The sequence below is a fragment of the Narcine bancroftii genome, chromosome 5 (assembly GCF_036971445.1).
Source record: "Narcine bancroftii isolate sNarBan1 chromosome 5, sNarBan1.hap1, whole genome shotgun sequence".
Lineage (NCBI taxonomy): Eukaryota > Metazoa > Chordata > Chondrichthyes > Torpediniformes > Narcinidae > Narcine > Narcine bancroftii.
Genome location: NC_091473.1, coordinates 166,999,553 through 167,015,342, shown reverse-complemented (window position 1 = coordinate 167,015,342; position 15,790 = coordinate 166,999,553). Strand labels below are relative to the sequence as shown.

General features: G+C 41.0%; 1 protein-coding gene across 1 annotated transcript in view; it reads right to left on the bottom strand.

The window, feature by feature from the left end:
* The window catches only part of il17rd (interleukin 17 receptor D), a 96,575-nt gene that overhangs the window by 30,557 nt on the left and 50,228 nt on the right, over positions 1 to 15,790 (bottom strand). The window contains exons 4-8 of the mRNA XM_069939635.1: positions 10,612 to 10,736; positions 9,501 to 9,615; positions 6,951 to 7,105; positions 1,974 to 2,028; positions 328 to 438 (exon numbers count right to left, since the gene is read on the bottom strand). Of these exons, the coding sequence (XP_069795736.1) occupies positions 328 to 438; positions 1,974 to 2,028; positions 6,951 to 7,105; positions 9,501 to 9,615; positions 10,612 to 10,736 (561 nt within the window). The remainder of the gene's footprint in view (positions 1 to 327; positions 439 to 1,973; positions 2,029 to 6,950; positions 7,106 to 9,500; positions 9,616 to 10,611; positions 10,737 to 15,790) is intronic.

Sequence of the window (15,790 nt, the reverse complement as noted above, 5' to 3'; positions counted from 1 at the left end):
AACCCGCCCCCCCCCCCCCCACTTCCTCGAGTAGTCAAGTTATCCTCCAGCATTATTCCTTTTCTAATCTCACTGCCAGCATGTTTATTTTCCTGCCCAATATGAAATTGGGCTTAGTTCCTGATCGCTCCCTCCTCAGGGAGCTGGCTAGAAGAGCAGGTGGTCCTCTCTCTTAGCCTCATGTGAAATCCAATAGGAACAGACACTATGACTTAAAGCAGTGGGTCTCTCTCCAATGAAATCCACAAATAAAATTCCCGATACTATCAAGCAGAGTTCAAATTAAGGACAGACCATCAGTGAAAAAAGCTGTCGCGCGTTTCTTACTTTGCGGTTTCTTACAACAGACAACTGTGAAGAGAGCAATAATTGCAGACACAACCACTAATGGAACAGTAATGGCAATCGCTCGGATTGGTCCAGCCCAAGGGAAATTCACTGGCGGAAGAGGAAAAGGAAAAGAACGTTAATTTATTCAAAGCAATGATACTTCTTTAAAATATTCAATATTTAAATGTAGTTGCAATACAGGTTTTTGCATCAAATAGCATTTAAATAAATTACTTAAATTCATAAATGAGATTTAGGCCCCTTTTGAACCTCAGCAAATACTTTTAGCGGCAGAATCATAGAGGTCAGAAAAGATCCCAGGATCAATTACCGTTCTGTGATAAGTTGCCATATCCAAAAAGGACATTAAAAAGACTTACTAGTAACTATCTGAAGGTTGCTATTGCCACGTTATCGTGCGAGTCATTACTTAGAAGGCCAATATCACCTTAAGAAGCCATACATACCTCTTGTCGATGAGTACAGTGGTAGAATTTATTGTTACAGTTTAATGGTGATTTGGGCAGGTAGCAAGGAAGTGTTTATCCATGAAGCCATTCTTCACCAAAGTGTGGAGAGGGGAAAAGTGTGAATGAAGCTAAACTAAAGCAGCAGTTCCTAATGCCATAAAATGTATGGACACAAAAGTCATTGAAAAGGATCTTTTACATATTTATCCAACCACTTCCGAATCACAAGATTGTCTGTCACATCTTCATAATTAAATCTTAATATTCAATGATTTTGTAGAGTCACGAGCCTCAATTGATCGAAAGCTTTGTCACCTTTTGAAACCAGTGCAAAAGCTGTCACAGTGAATCAACAACTTGCCTTGTGGTTGGTTCACTGAATACATTTATTGCCCAATGTACAACTGAAAGTCACTGTTACCTGAATTCAGCCCTGGTGGAGCTGAAAAGGGAGCAACATTTCTACGGCCTCTTTGAGTAGTAAAGAACACAATTGGAAGTGCATCTTAGTGAATGTTTGATGAGGACAGGATCTGATAGGCCCAGATCTAATTGGCCAGGCTGACAATGGCTAGTTGGAACCTTTACAAGTATGAAATTTAACTGCACAAGAAGATTGATGAACTGAGTGAGGTGTGAAAATAAGATTCAACATAGCTAGTAGTTTCAGAAGGGCATGATTATTATGATGAACTGGGAGAGAGGAAAAGATGTTTTGTTATGAATATGCAAATTATAATATCTATTGTTACTTGGTAACTATTTGAGGAAATTATCTTTCACGGTTCAAAAGGTATTATCTATCTGCACAATTTGTTTTGAAGATCCTTTTGAGGATCCTTTACAGTTACAGTTACATTAACATACCAGATATGCTTTTATGGGGGGCAGGGGAAGCAAGAGGAAATTTAATAGAGCTTCACAGAAACAATAGCTTTCAAAAAAGAAATGCAGAGTGGAGAGAAAAAAAAATGCAGACATAATAGAGTAATAGTTGAACTGAACTGATCTTCCAAAGCACTAGGTCCAGATTCAAATGTATGAGCTGTTGATTCCTTAAAATGAGCGCGGTACCAAAAAAAGCAAGTTATGAGTTGATAGTTTTTGAGACTAAACTTCTAGGTCCTGATTCTGAAAGTTCTCGCTGGAATCCAGCCCTGAAGCAGCTCCTACCTGGCTTCACTGTATAATTGACCTGCTTCCCAGTGGAATTGCTGGAGTCTGTCACCTGGAGAAGAACAAAGATGATGATTTTAAAGTACACACTTCACAAAAGGGGACTGTACCTCCACACATCAAAGTTACTATTTGTGCTTTGAACTATATTGGGACAAAACTTTCTGTAGAAAATAGGAATAGGGACAGAAAACCAGCACTTCCCCAGCCAAACCAATATGACTGTTAGGAAAGAAATGGGAGAAGAGAGACTTGAATATTTCAGCCCGTTGGTAGCCTGGTGAATGATACATCCTTTGGAAAATCATTAGTTGAGATCTTCCTGCAGCAGCGAAGTTGCCAATACACACTGCATCAGTAACATCACATTTATTTACTTGAAATTCTTATGAGAATACACCATCATAATTTTGGAGTCCAAGGCCGTACAAAAGAAGTGTCCAAAACAGACCACCATGAAACCACAATTTTAAGAAAGCACACCTAAATGCTGGAGGAACTCAGCTGGTCTCTTCAACATCTATAGGAGACAAAGATTTATTGCTGATGTTTCGGGCATGAGCCCCTTCTTCAAGGGGAGGGGGCAAAAAAAAATCAGAAAAGACAGAACCAGGATAGATCAGAATTCAAACAATGGGGAGGAAATCCAAACCTACACTATGATAAGGGACCAGGTAGAATTTATTATGTCTGTGCGAAAGGAGACACGGAACGGAGAGACAACGGGGGAGAAAAAGGGGTTGGGGTGGGGCTTTAATGAAAGTCAGAGAAGTCGATATTAATGCCAATCGGTTGGAGGGGGCCCAGTCGGAAGATGAGGTGTTGTTCCTCCAATTTGCGGCTGGTCTCAGTCTGGCAGTACATGAGATCGTGGACAGATATGTTGGCAAGGGAACGGGATGGGGAATTGAAATGAGTGGCCACTGGAAGATCCATGCTACTGCGCCGGACAGAGCCGAGGTTGCTCAGCAAAGCGATCTCCCAGTCACCACAATTTAGGTATTAATGATAATAAAACTAGTGGATACCCAACAAAAATCTATTGGTGGGCAGGGGGTGTGGGAAGACTGCAAAGTTTGAAATGCGCAAATCCTCTCTCACCAAGATGATGATCCATCTGCAAAAAAGTATTTTCATGAGGAGGCAACATTTACTCTATTCAGAATAGATTTCCAAAAACATATTGAATCTCATAAATAAAGCTGTTTGTTAATTATTCCAGGTACTGATTCTGAAAGTTCTCACTGGAATCCAGCCCTGAAGCAGCTCCTACCTGGCTTCCATTATTCCATTATCACCTTGTTTCGAACAGTTTAAGAGGATGTACCATAAGAAAAGGGTAGTAAATCTGTACCAATTAATTATTAGATAGAAGAGAACAGAGTCAATGGGAATGTAACCCAAGTCATACAGAATCTTTTTCAGCACAGTGACTGAGATGCAGTAAGATCATCTCAAATGAGCATGTGTCCCAACTCACAGCTGCAACTTGTTTGCAAACAGATGGGAGCACATTGTACCAAGGTTTACACAGAAATCAAAGTCTAATTTGGAACAGTGAAATTTGAACCAATTCCTTTCACCAAACAGAATTTTAGTCGTAAGAAAATGGATTGAACAAAAAATAAATGTTTAAAGAAAGTAGCTAAATTGCAAAGCCATTAAACTGTTCACTTTCATGCCTAAGAGAACATAGAAAAATATGGTGCAGGCCCTACTGCCGCAAAGTTGCGTCGACCCATATATTCTTTAAAAAGTACTTAACCTCCCTACCCCATAACCCTCTATTTTTCTTTCATCCATGTGTCTGTCTAAGAGTCTCGTAAATGCCCCCAATGTTTCTGTTCCTTCTTCTCATACATGGAAGTATTTCAGTAGTCCCTGATTGAGGTATACCCAGATGTGGTGTTCTATCTCTATAAAAGCAAGCCTTCCATCATCATCACTGGGTGGAGATATCACATGTAGTCTTGCAACTGTGCTACCTGATAACACTGCAGTCTTCAGGAACTGAGTTCAGGTATTAACATTACTTCAAAGCCATTATATATAGATTTAAGTCTCACATTCACAGGGCAGTCATTTCACATCATGAATGCCACAATGGAGATCAATGATAGTTGTTCTCTTTTAATCCAGCAGGGGTCATGTTCATCGTGCTTTTGGGGAAGCCTCATGATTTTGATCTTTGGCAGATGTCATTGAGGCTGCTCTGAAAGTGTCATCATAGCAAATGTGTGCACTGGGCATAGATGAAGAAAGTAACTTCCTGCTGGTTAAAAATCAGCCTTCTTTGCAAATTAAGATGGATCATCATCTTGGTAAGAGTTTGCTTTAGCTGCTGATCTGCGAGTTCACACCTCAAAGAATGAAGGGTTAATCTTAATGTTAACCTCTGTCACATTATCATGTGGAGTTCATACAGTAGGCCCCTTCAGGCTACCTCAGCCAATCTGACTGCGAGGCCTTTCTACACCCATTCACCCGCATTAGGTTTTTATCCGTCTTTCACTGTCTTTCCTATTCAAATACATGTAATTCGATCCGCTTCTACCGCCTCCTCAGGCAGCTCACTCCGAATATCCACCGCCCTTCAGATCTCTGAATTTAATCTTCAGATCTGCTTTCAACGTCTTCCCTCTCATCTTAAAATGGTGCTTTCTAGTTCTCAAGACTCTCCTGATCAAAGGTGGATCAAGCCTTTCACCCAATCTCAGATTCTCATAATTAAAAAAAACTTCTAAACCCTCAGTTTCAATGGGAAAAAACCCAGACTATACAATCTCTACTGAAGTCCTCCAATCTAAACAAGATCTCACTGAATCTCCTCTGACCTCTCTCCAGTAAAGTTACTTGATAACATTTGGATCTGACCCACAAACTCATTCTGCAATTCCAGTTGCCTCTAACCATAGCTTCAGATTGAATATCCTCTCAAAAGGAGGGTGTTGTTGAAGGCGCATTCGTGGTTAATAATTACAGAGGCTGGGTTAACTCTTACCAATAGCTGCCTTAAAGATCCTGTGAGAGGTGTTATTCTGGTCTTTGTTGTTTTTAATCTTCAAAGGGAAAGGGCAATATTTAGTTAAGTTCATTTTTTAATGGAGTCAGACAAGTTTAGAGATTATGGGTCAAAAATGGAGTTTTCCTATTACAATTAAGGAAAAAAACATTTTTAAAAAAAATTCCTACAATAGGTCATCTGTTATGTGGCTGCAGATAAATCATGAAAACTGTAACTCACAACAATCATATTTCTGACCACTCCGAGGGGGAAAAAAAAACATTTTAATGACCTGTTCAATTTTGGGATGTTGGAGGAAACTGGAGAACCGAGAGGAAATTCACACAGGGAGAACCTGCAAATTCCATACGTGCAGCACAAGAGGTCAGGACTGAACCCGGGTCACTGGTTGGAGCGTTTTCAACCCATGACAGTGATGCTTTTGATGCAGCCTACATGGACTTCAGGAATGCTTTTGACGTGGTCCAGCGGAGCAGGTGGGTCCAGAATGTAAAGACACGCGAGATCTACTGGCAAGTTGGATCCAGAATTGGTTTGGTGATAAGAGGGCAGTATAGATGGGTGTTTTTTTTAAAATTGGAAATCTATAACTGAGTGATTTACACAGAGGTAGTAGGTAGTAAAAAATCAATTTTAACATTTAAAAAGAATTTGGACAGGTATGTGGATGGGAGAGGTATGAAGGTCTATGAACTGGGTGCAGGTAAGTAGGACGAGGCAGAAAAATAGATCGGCACAGACAAGTTTGAAGTTGCAGAAAAGTGGGAGAATGTGAATATATAATTGGATTGTGGACAAGAGAGACTGAATAAAACAAAAGGGGCAGAGGTGAATGCTTGTTAATCACAGTTAACCTATTGAGCGGAGGTCTAAACTAAAGAGGATGCATGAGAACGGAGGAGAGAGAAGCAAAAACAATGCTGTGACGATAAGGTATAAAATCCTGTCTAAGTAGGAAATTCAAATAAAAGAAAACGCTAAGAATATTCAGAGGATTGGGCAGCATCTGTATGGATCAATGCACACCCTGAGGAGACTGAAGCGCCAAGGCTACCGGCCATCATTATGTGAACCTTCTACAGGAGCTCGATCATGAGTGTGCTGGCCGGCTGCATCACACACAGTGTGGTAATAGTTGCTGCAGAGAAACGAATTGGAGGTCAATCCACAGGACCTAAAGAGTGGCAGAGAGGATCACTGGAGTGTCCCACCACTGATCAATTTGATCAACCAGGATCCTTGTCTAAAGAGGGCTCGCTAAGTTGTTAAGGACCTCTTCCATCCCTCACACATATAATATTGCTGGTTAACGAACTTTAATGAGGACTGGCCAGTTCAAAAGCAAATTGGAATGCAATAAAGCTGCTCACATCAGCTGCTGAGAACTAAGTACATGCCAAGCCACAAGAAAACTCTCCAAAATCTTGCACAGGAGCATTACCACCTTTAAGTACATTTTTCTGATGTCTTCAAAAGCAGCAATACCAGTATTCTTCCCTTAACTGGAATGTTCAAAGTCTGTCCTTTTCATTACTTTTTTTTCCCTGTATATTCAATTGCAGTTTGCTTTAAATGCAACTTTACCAGTGTAAACCAGATGAGGAAAGATTCCAGTGAAATGAAAAAAAATTTACAAACTTTAAAAATCGCACAGTAAGAAAACATTTAAACCCATCATTCTATGTGAAAACAAAAAAGTGAAGAAGAAAGTTTACAGTTTAGAATATTAGTCTATAGGTACATCTCCTATCACAAATATATGACAATCGAGTCCTCTCAATAGTATTTTGAAGGGGAAAATGTGGCTTCAGAAACTGAAAAAGCTGACCATGTGGAAATGTGCCTGTAGGATCAAACATCTGAGACCTGGTTTACACAGTCATAATTACGGCAATTAATATAGCGTTACAAAGGTCCTCAACTATTTTTCATATATCAAGGAAGCTTACCACAAAAATATTTTTGTCCTTGTGGAAACCAGTGTTCATTTTACAGCGTATGTGATACGCTTTAAATCCAAAAATGGAAGGAACAAAATCAAAAGTAACATTTAAATTTGTAGATAGGTATGGCTGATTGACATCTAGATTCTTTGGAGACCAACCTATTAGTAAAAAGCACAAAGAATTAGCATTAATAATTTTTATTAAGAGCTCTCTTTAACTTCCAGGAGAAAATGTTTTTCCTTTCTCTGCGAGAAACATTTGATCAGTGGAACAGAATGAGTTATTCATTGCACTTAAATTTGCAAACAAGACGTTCACGGGCATTTGTGTTGGTTAGAGAATAAAAGGTGTTGTTTTCCCACAGCTGTTCAAAACCTGTATAAGAAATTCTATATCTGCATCAATAATTCGTACCAAGGTATGTAGTCAAGAACCAGAAGGTTTTATTCATTGTTAACTAATGCACTGAAAGAATGGGAGGGAGAAAAGGAAAAGAGCAGCAGAGAGAAATTTATATATTTTTAAAAGCCCCAGCAATAATTAAAATCTGAAGGAATGAAATGCAGATATTAGGATATAGTAGGATATTGACAAGTAAATAAGGTGATATGTTGCCAATAAAAGGTTAGCATCCAACTGATGTGACAAACCCTAACTCTTTCCAGTGATTCTAATGTGTCTCACATGCATTGAAACTTCATATTGTTCCATATTTCACAGTGATATGCAGTTACAGTGAGGGTACCTTCAATGACAACTTCCTGATTTCCACCAGTAAATGCATCTGCATGACTGCAAGAAGTTGATGAGAGTTACACCTGGATAGAGAATCCCAAAGCCTCACCATTTAAAACCACAGTTGCAGCTATTTTGTTATTTGAATACATTTTCACAAGTTGCGCTGGAAGAGAAGGAAATTCTTCAAATCTTAGGAATTCTGCTGTTTTTATAGTAGCTCTTACTACCAACTTAATTTCCTTAATTTCAATGCTAATGCAAGCAGAAGATAAAACTTTTTGAGTAAGTAGTTGAGAGGTCACTTCATTCTGAAATGGTTAAAATAGAGACAATTTTCATTCAAGTTTTGAGGCACATTTCCCATTAATTTAAAATGTTATTATTGCTAACTTCATCGTCATAATCAGGATTTATTGTCATGAACAAGTCATGAAATTCAATGTTTTGTGGCATTGTAGAGCAAACATCCATATTATAAAAAAATAAAACAAAAACAACAATAATAGTGACTGAAAAGTAAGGCAGTGTCTTTGGTTCATTAGCTATTTAAATAACTAAAAGTAATATGTCCATTCAGATAATGAGAAATTATCTTTATTCCATCCATTGTCACCTGCTTCTCCCAAAATACCATTTAATGAAAATGACAACATCATTTCTCCTCACCTCCCCCCACCCCCCCCCCCCCCCTCCCCCAAGTTACTTAGATTTCTTTGAAAGGGGAAAAACAAATTGTTTTTGCTTCCACAGCTAATGAATTCGGACAATGAGAACACTGGAGTGACAGAAGCCTGGAGCAGTATTTCTCAATTCATGAGTTGCAACTCATTAGAAGGCATGTTATCACATCAATTTAGATAATCATTCAAAGGGCTAATGAGAGAAGCCACAAATGGTGATGTACGATGATCTCTTTGTGACAGTTGCTCCTTTGCAGCAGATTAAAATTAAATTGCTGTGCTAAAGATAACATTTCTTCCCCCACAAAAGGTTTGCTTCCTGAAATAAAAATGGGGGATTATGATAGACAAATGCAAGCTGATCACAAAGATAATTTCAGATTTGCTGTATCATGTAGGAAGCTGGAGAAACATTAAATTATGTTTTATTGAATTTAGCTGGGCATTGACTTGAGCCAAGCTCACAGGTTGACTGCACATGTTGCACAACAAATCTGAGGAGCCCAGGGTTTGCCCTGATCACCAATTTTACAACCAAATTAGAGCTCATAGGCCTTCTGAGAACCCTACACTTGCCACAAATGTAACAGAATGTATCGCAGCTATTGCACCATTGACGTTCCTGATGTGTTGAATCTTCCAGAAGACAATAAATGCTATTGTTAAGTAGATTCATTGTGCTATGTACATTAACATGCAATACATCTATATCAATGTAATGCACAGCATCTGTACATGTGAGCTGCTTTTATAGCTTGTCTGCATCTATCCTGACTAAGCATGCCAAGGACTCAGACAACATTTGGATAGCACCTGTACTGAGCGCATGCTCAGGCATGCTTGAACTGACCCAAACAATATACTGTGGGCAATAAACTATAACGGGAAATATAAATATTTCTTAAAATATAACGGGAAATCACAAAACTAGGTTATATGTAAAAAAACACTACATGAGAAAAATTTTAAAGGTGATGTTTTGTGATCAGCAGCCCAAAATCCATAAAATACACCCAAAAGTGTTCAGGAAGCAAAATCTTTGTTGTACAGTGCAACCAGTGACTTTATTCCAAGCTCTGTGCCCAATTAAATTCCCTTTACAAGTTATCATATTAGTTTCAAACTGAGTACTTACATTCAATCTCAAACTGAAAAGTATTATTTTCTTCAAGAAGATTTGGAAATGGTAAAATTGTCACGTTATACTGTGTTTTAATCTTCAAACTTCGAAATGGATGGGATTTCAAAACCTGAACAGAGAATCAAATTTGCATGGAATGCATTTTTTTTTAAATGAATAAAAGACCATAAATGTATCCAGTTTACCCTTCTCTACATCCTTGAAGTTACAGCTAACCTTTCCTCAAGTAAATATCATTTGGATTGAGATATTCTCAGCTAATGGCTTCCACAATTTCCAATAAGAAATAGGTTAGCCAATAGCCATTTGATTCATCAAATCATTCAATAAAATAATTACCAATCTGATCTTGGCCTCAACTTCACTTTCCTATCATCCATGAATCAATCAATCTCAGTTCTAATACTCAATCGTTTAGACTACACTGTTGGCTGGAATTCCAAACATTCATGACCCACAGAGAAAGAAATCCACTTCATGGAAGGCCTGTAGTTCTAGACCCAGTGCATTTGCAAAACATATCAAAACAAGTGGAAGGATGGGTCAATAAGTTTGCAGATGACACCAAGCCCGGAGTTTTGTGGATAATGTAGAAGACTGTTGTAGGTTACAAAAGGACATAAAAAGGATGCAGAGTTGAGCACAGAGAGGCAGATGGAGTTCAGTCTGGATAAGTGTGGTGATGCATTTTGAAGGCGGCATACAAGGTATCCACGTGACAAGATTCTTAACAGTGTGGAAGGACAGAAGGGGTCCAAGTTCATAGATCGCTCAAGGTTGCCGCGCAAGTTGATAGGGCAGTTAAGAAGGATTATGATATGCTGGTCTTCATTATTTGGGGACCGAGTTGAAGCGCCATGTGGTAATTTTGCAGCTCTATAAAACTCTGGTTACTCCACACTTGGAATATTGTGTTCAGTTCTGGTCACCTCATTACAGGAAGGGTATGAAAGCTGTGGAGAGGGTACAGAGGAGATTTACCAGGATGTTCAACGGCTGAAGGGCTTGTACTGAGCTGTAAAGTCTATGTTCCACATCTAAAGCTGGATATATTTGATCCAAAATCTGGAAAGCATTTGCGACAAATGAGGGTCAGTATACTTACAAGAGTTTTATTGAAATATTTGAGCTGATTTCTTTCTTCCAAAACCAATGCCTGACATGATTTTTCAGCATCAACTGATTTAGCTTCTTGAAGAATTATTTTGAAGCCTCTGATGTAATCAATACCTGGGTAAAATATTAAATCGCAACATAGGGTAAAATTTAAAAAAAACAATGCGAACACAACAGAGCACCAGCAGGTAAATCAACATTTCTTTCATAGGAACAGAGAGATTTATAATACTTAAATCATATCAATGAATGTTTTCTGCGAGAAAATTGTTCATATCATTCATAGTCAAACTATCCCCAACTACAAACATAATTATAAAGATTCCTTTTTTTTTTAAAAACTCAATTTAAGCCACCAAATTCATTGCCTAGGATCACACAACCAACACAAAAACACAACCGTCTGAAAGAACAGAGCTCTTCAGTGTGGACATTCTGTGAAGACAAGGGGCAATGAACGAACAGTAATTCAGACCAAAATAAAAGACTACAGGGGTTATAAATTGCTGGAACATTTCTTCAAAAAAAGTAATTGGACTGAAACATTAACTTTGCTCTTCCCTCCGCAGATGCTACCAGAACTGCTTTGCTGACTTTATTTCACATTTTTGGCATCTGCGGTTTTTACATTTGCTATCATTTTTTGTGATGTGATTATTTGTTGCAGTTCTGCTCAGAACTAGTACGTATCTAGAAACTGATTGTGTTTCTGCCAGATCTTAGCTGGGCTTGTTCCTGCAAGACTCTTGTTCTCTGCCATGCATGCATTCTCCTTTTTTTTGCTGTTGTTTCCTCAGTTCTATAAAGTACAAAGTTCTATATTTTTTTGCTTATAAAGACCAGCCTTCTGATACACAGGTACAATCTGTTCAACCAAGGTATTCAACCATTAGCACTTTCCCTTTGCTATTTACACCTTGCTGATTTTATACTGAGAGATTTAACTTTATTTTAATCTGTATTGTACAAATTAGTTACGTAAAGAAACCATGAATTTATTGAATGCAGCTTGCCCTCGCAGTCTAGTGGAAGCAGTACAGTTTCTTTTGGGTCCTGTAATCTGAGAAACATTCAGCTCTTTTCTTTATCATCTCATGCTGGCTTTATGGATTAGCATAACATGGGTCATGATTCAATGAAGCCATTGTTCTGCAGCCAAACTTCCTGCATTATTCTAATTAATGTACTGCTGGAGTCTGAATTAATATCAATGACAATATGGACAACAGAGCTCAAGTATTTAAACCATTATAGGTTGCTTAATAGTTTTGTTTTTATGAGAAAGTCTTCCAAAAAAAATTCAGTACAATCAAATGGCTGGTGAGCCGGTCAAATATTTTGTTTCAACAAACTACATGAATAAATGAATACAAAGTCGCATCCATTGTACAAAATAAATAAATCTGTACTTTGAAGATGAGTTACCTTCAGATAAACAAGCCCTCACATTGGCTTTAACCATGGAAATAAAAGTTTGAGGGGGGGGGGAATCATTCATATCTGACATCTAAAATGAAGGGTTCAAGAATAAATCCTTCTATTCCTGTAAGTGCCACAGGTTCTCAGAACATTCTGTCCTCCATTGCGATAATCGTAGACAACAGAAATCAGGAATCTTGGCTGAGCCCAGAGGAGCTGACTATCTGTGTACCCTTGAGATAAAGAGGCTAAGGCCCAGATCATTTGGTGACAGATGTCACACAGCAGAAATAATGAAAAGGAACAGAATGCAGCCTTGTCTCTTTCACACCTGCAGCTTAGACATCAGAGTTTGATGTGCATGAATGGACAGTAAGAGAAGTTTGAGGAGATTCGCTATGTCACCAAGGCTCTTGAAAATCTCTACAGGTGTACCATGGAGAGGATTGTGGCTGGTTGCATCACTAGCCCCTTTCAAATTGCAGCACCTGGGACCCGGGTGTGATTTCTGGGGCAAAAATCGCAGGGAGGGGGGTCTACCCATTTAATCATCCACCCGGCGATTTAAGGGGGACCCCACCCCCACAATGACGCATCAAGCACTCACAGGAAGTACTGCCGGATGTTCAGATGCTTGCTGCCTGGTGATGCACGCATGCAAGCACTGACATCACCGGAATAAGCGGGTCAGCCATTTTCCTGTTCAAATCGCCTGTGGATGCGGCCTAGTTAAGTTTAACTGGGTTCACTGACTACCTCTGAGGGACATCACCATCCCAATCTATAATCTGAAGAGGGTGAATTTCAGGAATCAGCAACCTTCATCTTTATTGAATCTATTCGACAACATCCCATCCAACAGAAAAATCATTAACAGCCTTCCACTGCTTTGGGATACCACCATTTACATGCTGGATAGAGGGGTGGACATTTTCCTGGTCAGGATATACATGATAGACATGCTCTCCGAAGTGAGTTTGAGGGGGTGACAGGGAATAGAAGTCACAAATTGCATCCAACTGCTTTAAATAGATAAGCTAGTGCAGTCAGATTCATAGGTTGGAAACAAGCAGCTTACTCAGGCAGCGTTTCCCACTATCCCGTGTGTGTTTTGGGTGTGTTGAGCAGAATCCTTTCCCAAATCCAAGAAGAAGGATGGAGACACAGGAGGGGGTGACAATGCCAGGCAGTAGGGACCCAGATCAAATGGTGCCTGTACACGGATCGTCAGTCGACTTGTAGACTCCCACGAGTTTGAGCTGGCCTCAGAGGCCAAAGTCAACTACAGAAAGAGTGGCAATGTTCTATGGCCACTCTGAATGACTGGTTCACCACCATCTCTGACTACCTAAAGTTGCTGAAACTGTAATCTGATTTGCATGGTGCAAGGAACCAGATTAATAAAGCAAGTGCTTTACTTCAATGTCTGAACATTAATCAAGGGAGCGTAAGGAACAGTGCATTTTCTAATGTTTTTGGAATGGGTCAAGTAGGCCATCTCTTTGCTTCCGAATTCAACTGTAGTTATTATAATCTACCGTCAAATAATCTACATTATTAATGCAATGTGACATCTCACATTTTATGCAATACTTTTTAAAATCATGAATTTATTAACAAAGGCCATTTTTTTTTAAACAACTCAAAAAATTATTAACAATCAATAAAAGAGTGCCAAAAAGCTCCAAAGCAGATGAAGCAATGCCTATTACTCCATACAGAGGAAGAAACAATAATTACACAGGGGGTTGAAACAAAACAAATTCCTGCCATTTAGACAGACCACAATACAGTTCACACTAAAGCATCCTCTTACTGTCCATTCATGCACATCAAACTCTGATGTCTAAGCTGCAGGTGTGAAAGAGACAAGGCTGCATTCTGTTCCTTTTCATTATTTCTGCTGTGTGACATCTGTCACCAAATGATCTGGGCCTTAGCCTCTTTGTCATTGTAATATATACAAGAAACTTTTGCTTCTGTCCCAAAATGAGGTGCTTTTTTTAAGAACTCCATAAGCCTGGGTCACTTCTAGTTCAAGAAAGGAACAAGAACAAAAGCAAAAATTTAAACTACACTTATGAACGTGTTCAGTCAAACAGACATTAAAAGGTACCATGGCATTAAAATGTACCATGGCATTAAAATGCAAGCACTAACTATTCGACCTACTGTAGCGGCAGCTACACTGCTCCTGCAATAACACATACAACCAGACGGGTTGAGCTCAGTGAGCAGACTAGTTTATTGCAGGCTGCTGGGCTGCACTTATACTCCGAGCCCGGACCTGGCTGAGAACCGTGCTGGAAGAAGCTGATGTCATCCAGGTGTCACGTGGTCCCCCAGCTTGGGTTTCTGAGCCCCAAGCTGGAAGGAAGGAAACTCCCCCGATGGCGCCATTTTGGCCAGCTGCCCCGCCGCGTGGCTTACAGGTGGGGCCTGTTCGCCTGCCTGGTGGTGAGCTGCCACACAGCCCCCCCCCCCACAGAACCGGTGCCAATGTCCTTTTTCACCGGGTGGCCTCGCTTCTTGGGCTGAACAACGACCATGGGCTTGGTGGGATCGAGGTGTGCTGGCTTCAGCCTGTCCATGGTAAACAGCTCCCGCCTGCCGCCAATGTCCAGCGTGAATGTAGAGGCGGAACGTTGTACAACCCTGTAAAGCCCCTGGTATGGTCGCTGCAGAGGTGCCGCGGTCACGCCCTGCCGAGTAAAAATATACTCCACGGAAAGCAGTTCGCCAGGAACGTGAGACGGGCGGGTGCCATGCCTGGGCGGCGGTGGGGGTTCAAACAAGTCCAAGCAATCCCTGAGGTGAGGAAGTAGTTCGTGCTACAACCGCTGGGGATTGTGAGGTGCATTGACGAACTCACCAGGTAGTGCCAGTGGCGCACCGTAGACCAGCTCAGCTGATGACGCCTGCAGATCTTCCTTGAGAGTGGAGCGGATGCCCAGGAGCACCCAAGGCAGTTCTTCCACCCAGTCAGGACCGATGAGGCGGGCCATGAGTGCCGACTTAAGGTGGCGGTGCAGACTTTCAACCAGTCCATTGGCCTGCAGGTGGTAGGCCGTGGTGCAGTGTAGCTGGATCCCCAACCTATTGGCGAGCTGTGCCCAGAGCGGAGATGTGAACTGGGCGCCCCGATCGCTGGTGAGGTGACCCGGGACGCCGAACCGGGTAACCCAACCATGCAAAAGTGCTCGGGCACAGGAGTCGGTGGAGGCATCTGGCATCAGGATTGCCTCGAGCCACCGAGTGGTACGGTCCACCACCATAAACAGGTAATGGTTACCCCGGGAAACGGGTAAGCGCCCGACGATGTCCACGTAAATGTGGCTGAATCGTTCCCGGATGTGCTCGAACTCCTGTACGGGGGACCTGGTGTGCCTGTGCACCTTGGACGTCTGGCAATGGGTGCATGTTCTGGCCAAGCCCGCAATCTGCTTCCGCAGCCCATGCCACACGAACTGTTCTGCCACCATCCAGACCGTGGACCTGACGGACGGATGTGAAAGGTCGTGGATGTGACAGAAGACTTGCCTGCACCACTGCTGGGGAACAACTGGCCGTGGGGTGCCCAAAGAGATATCGCACAGGATGGTGCCTTCGCCGCTCGGAGTCGGGAGGTCTCAGAAACGCAGGGCCATGTGATGGCAGTCTTGAAGGCCCTAGTCTCCTCATCAGACTTCTGGTCCCAGGCGAGCTGGTCAAAGACAAGGCCGGGCACGAGAGTGCCCGGGCTCCAGTGT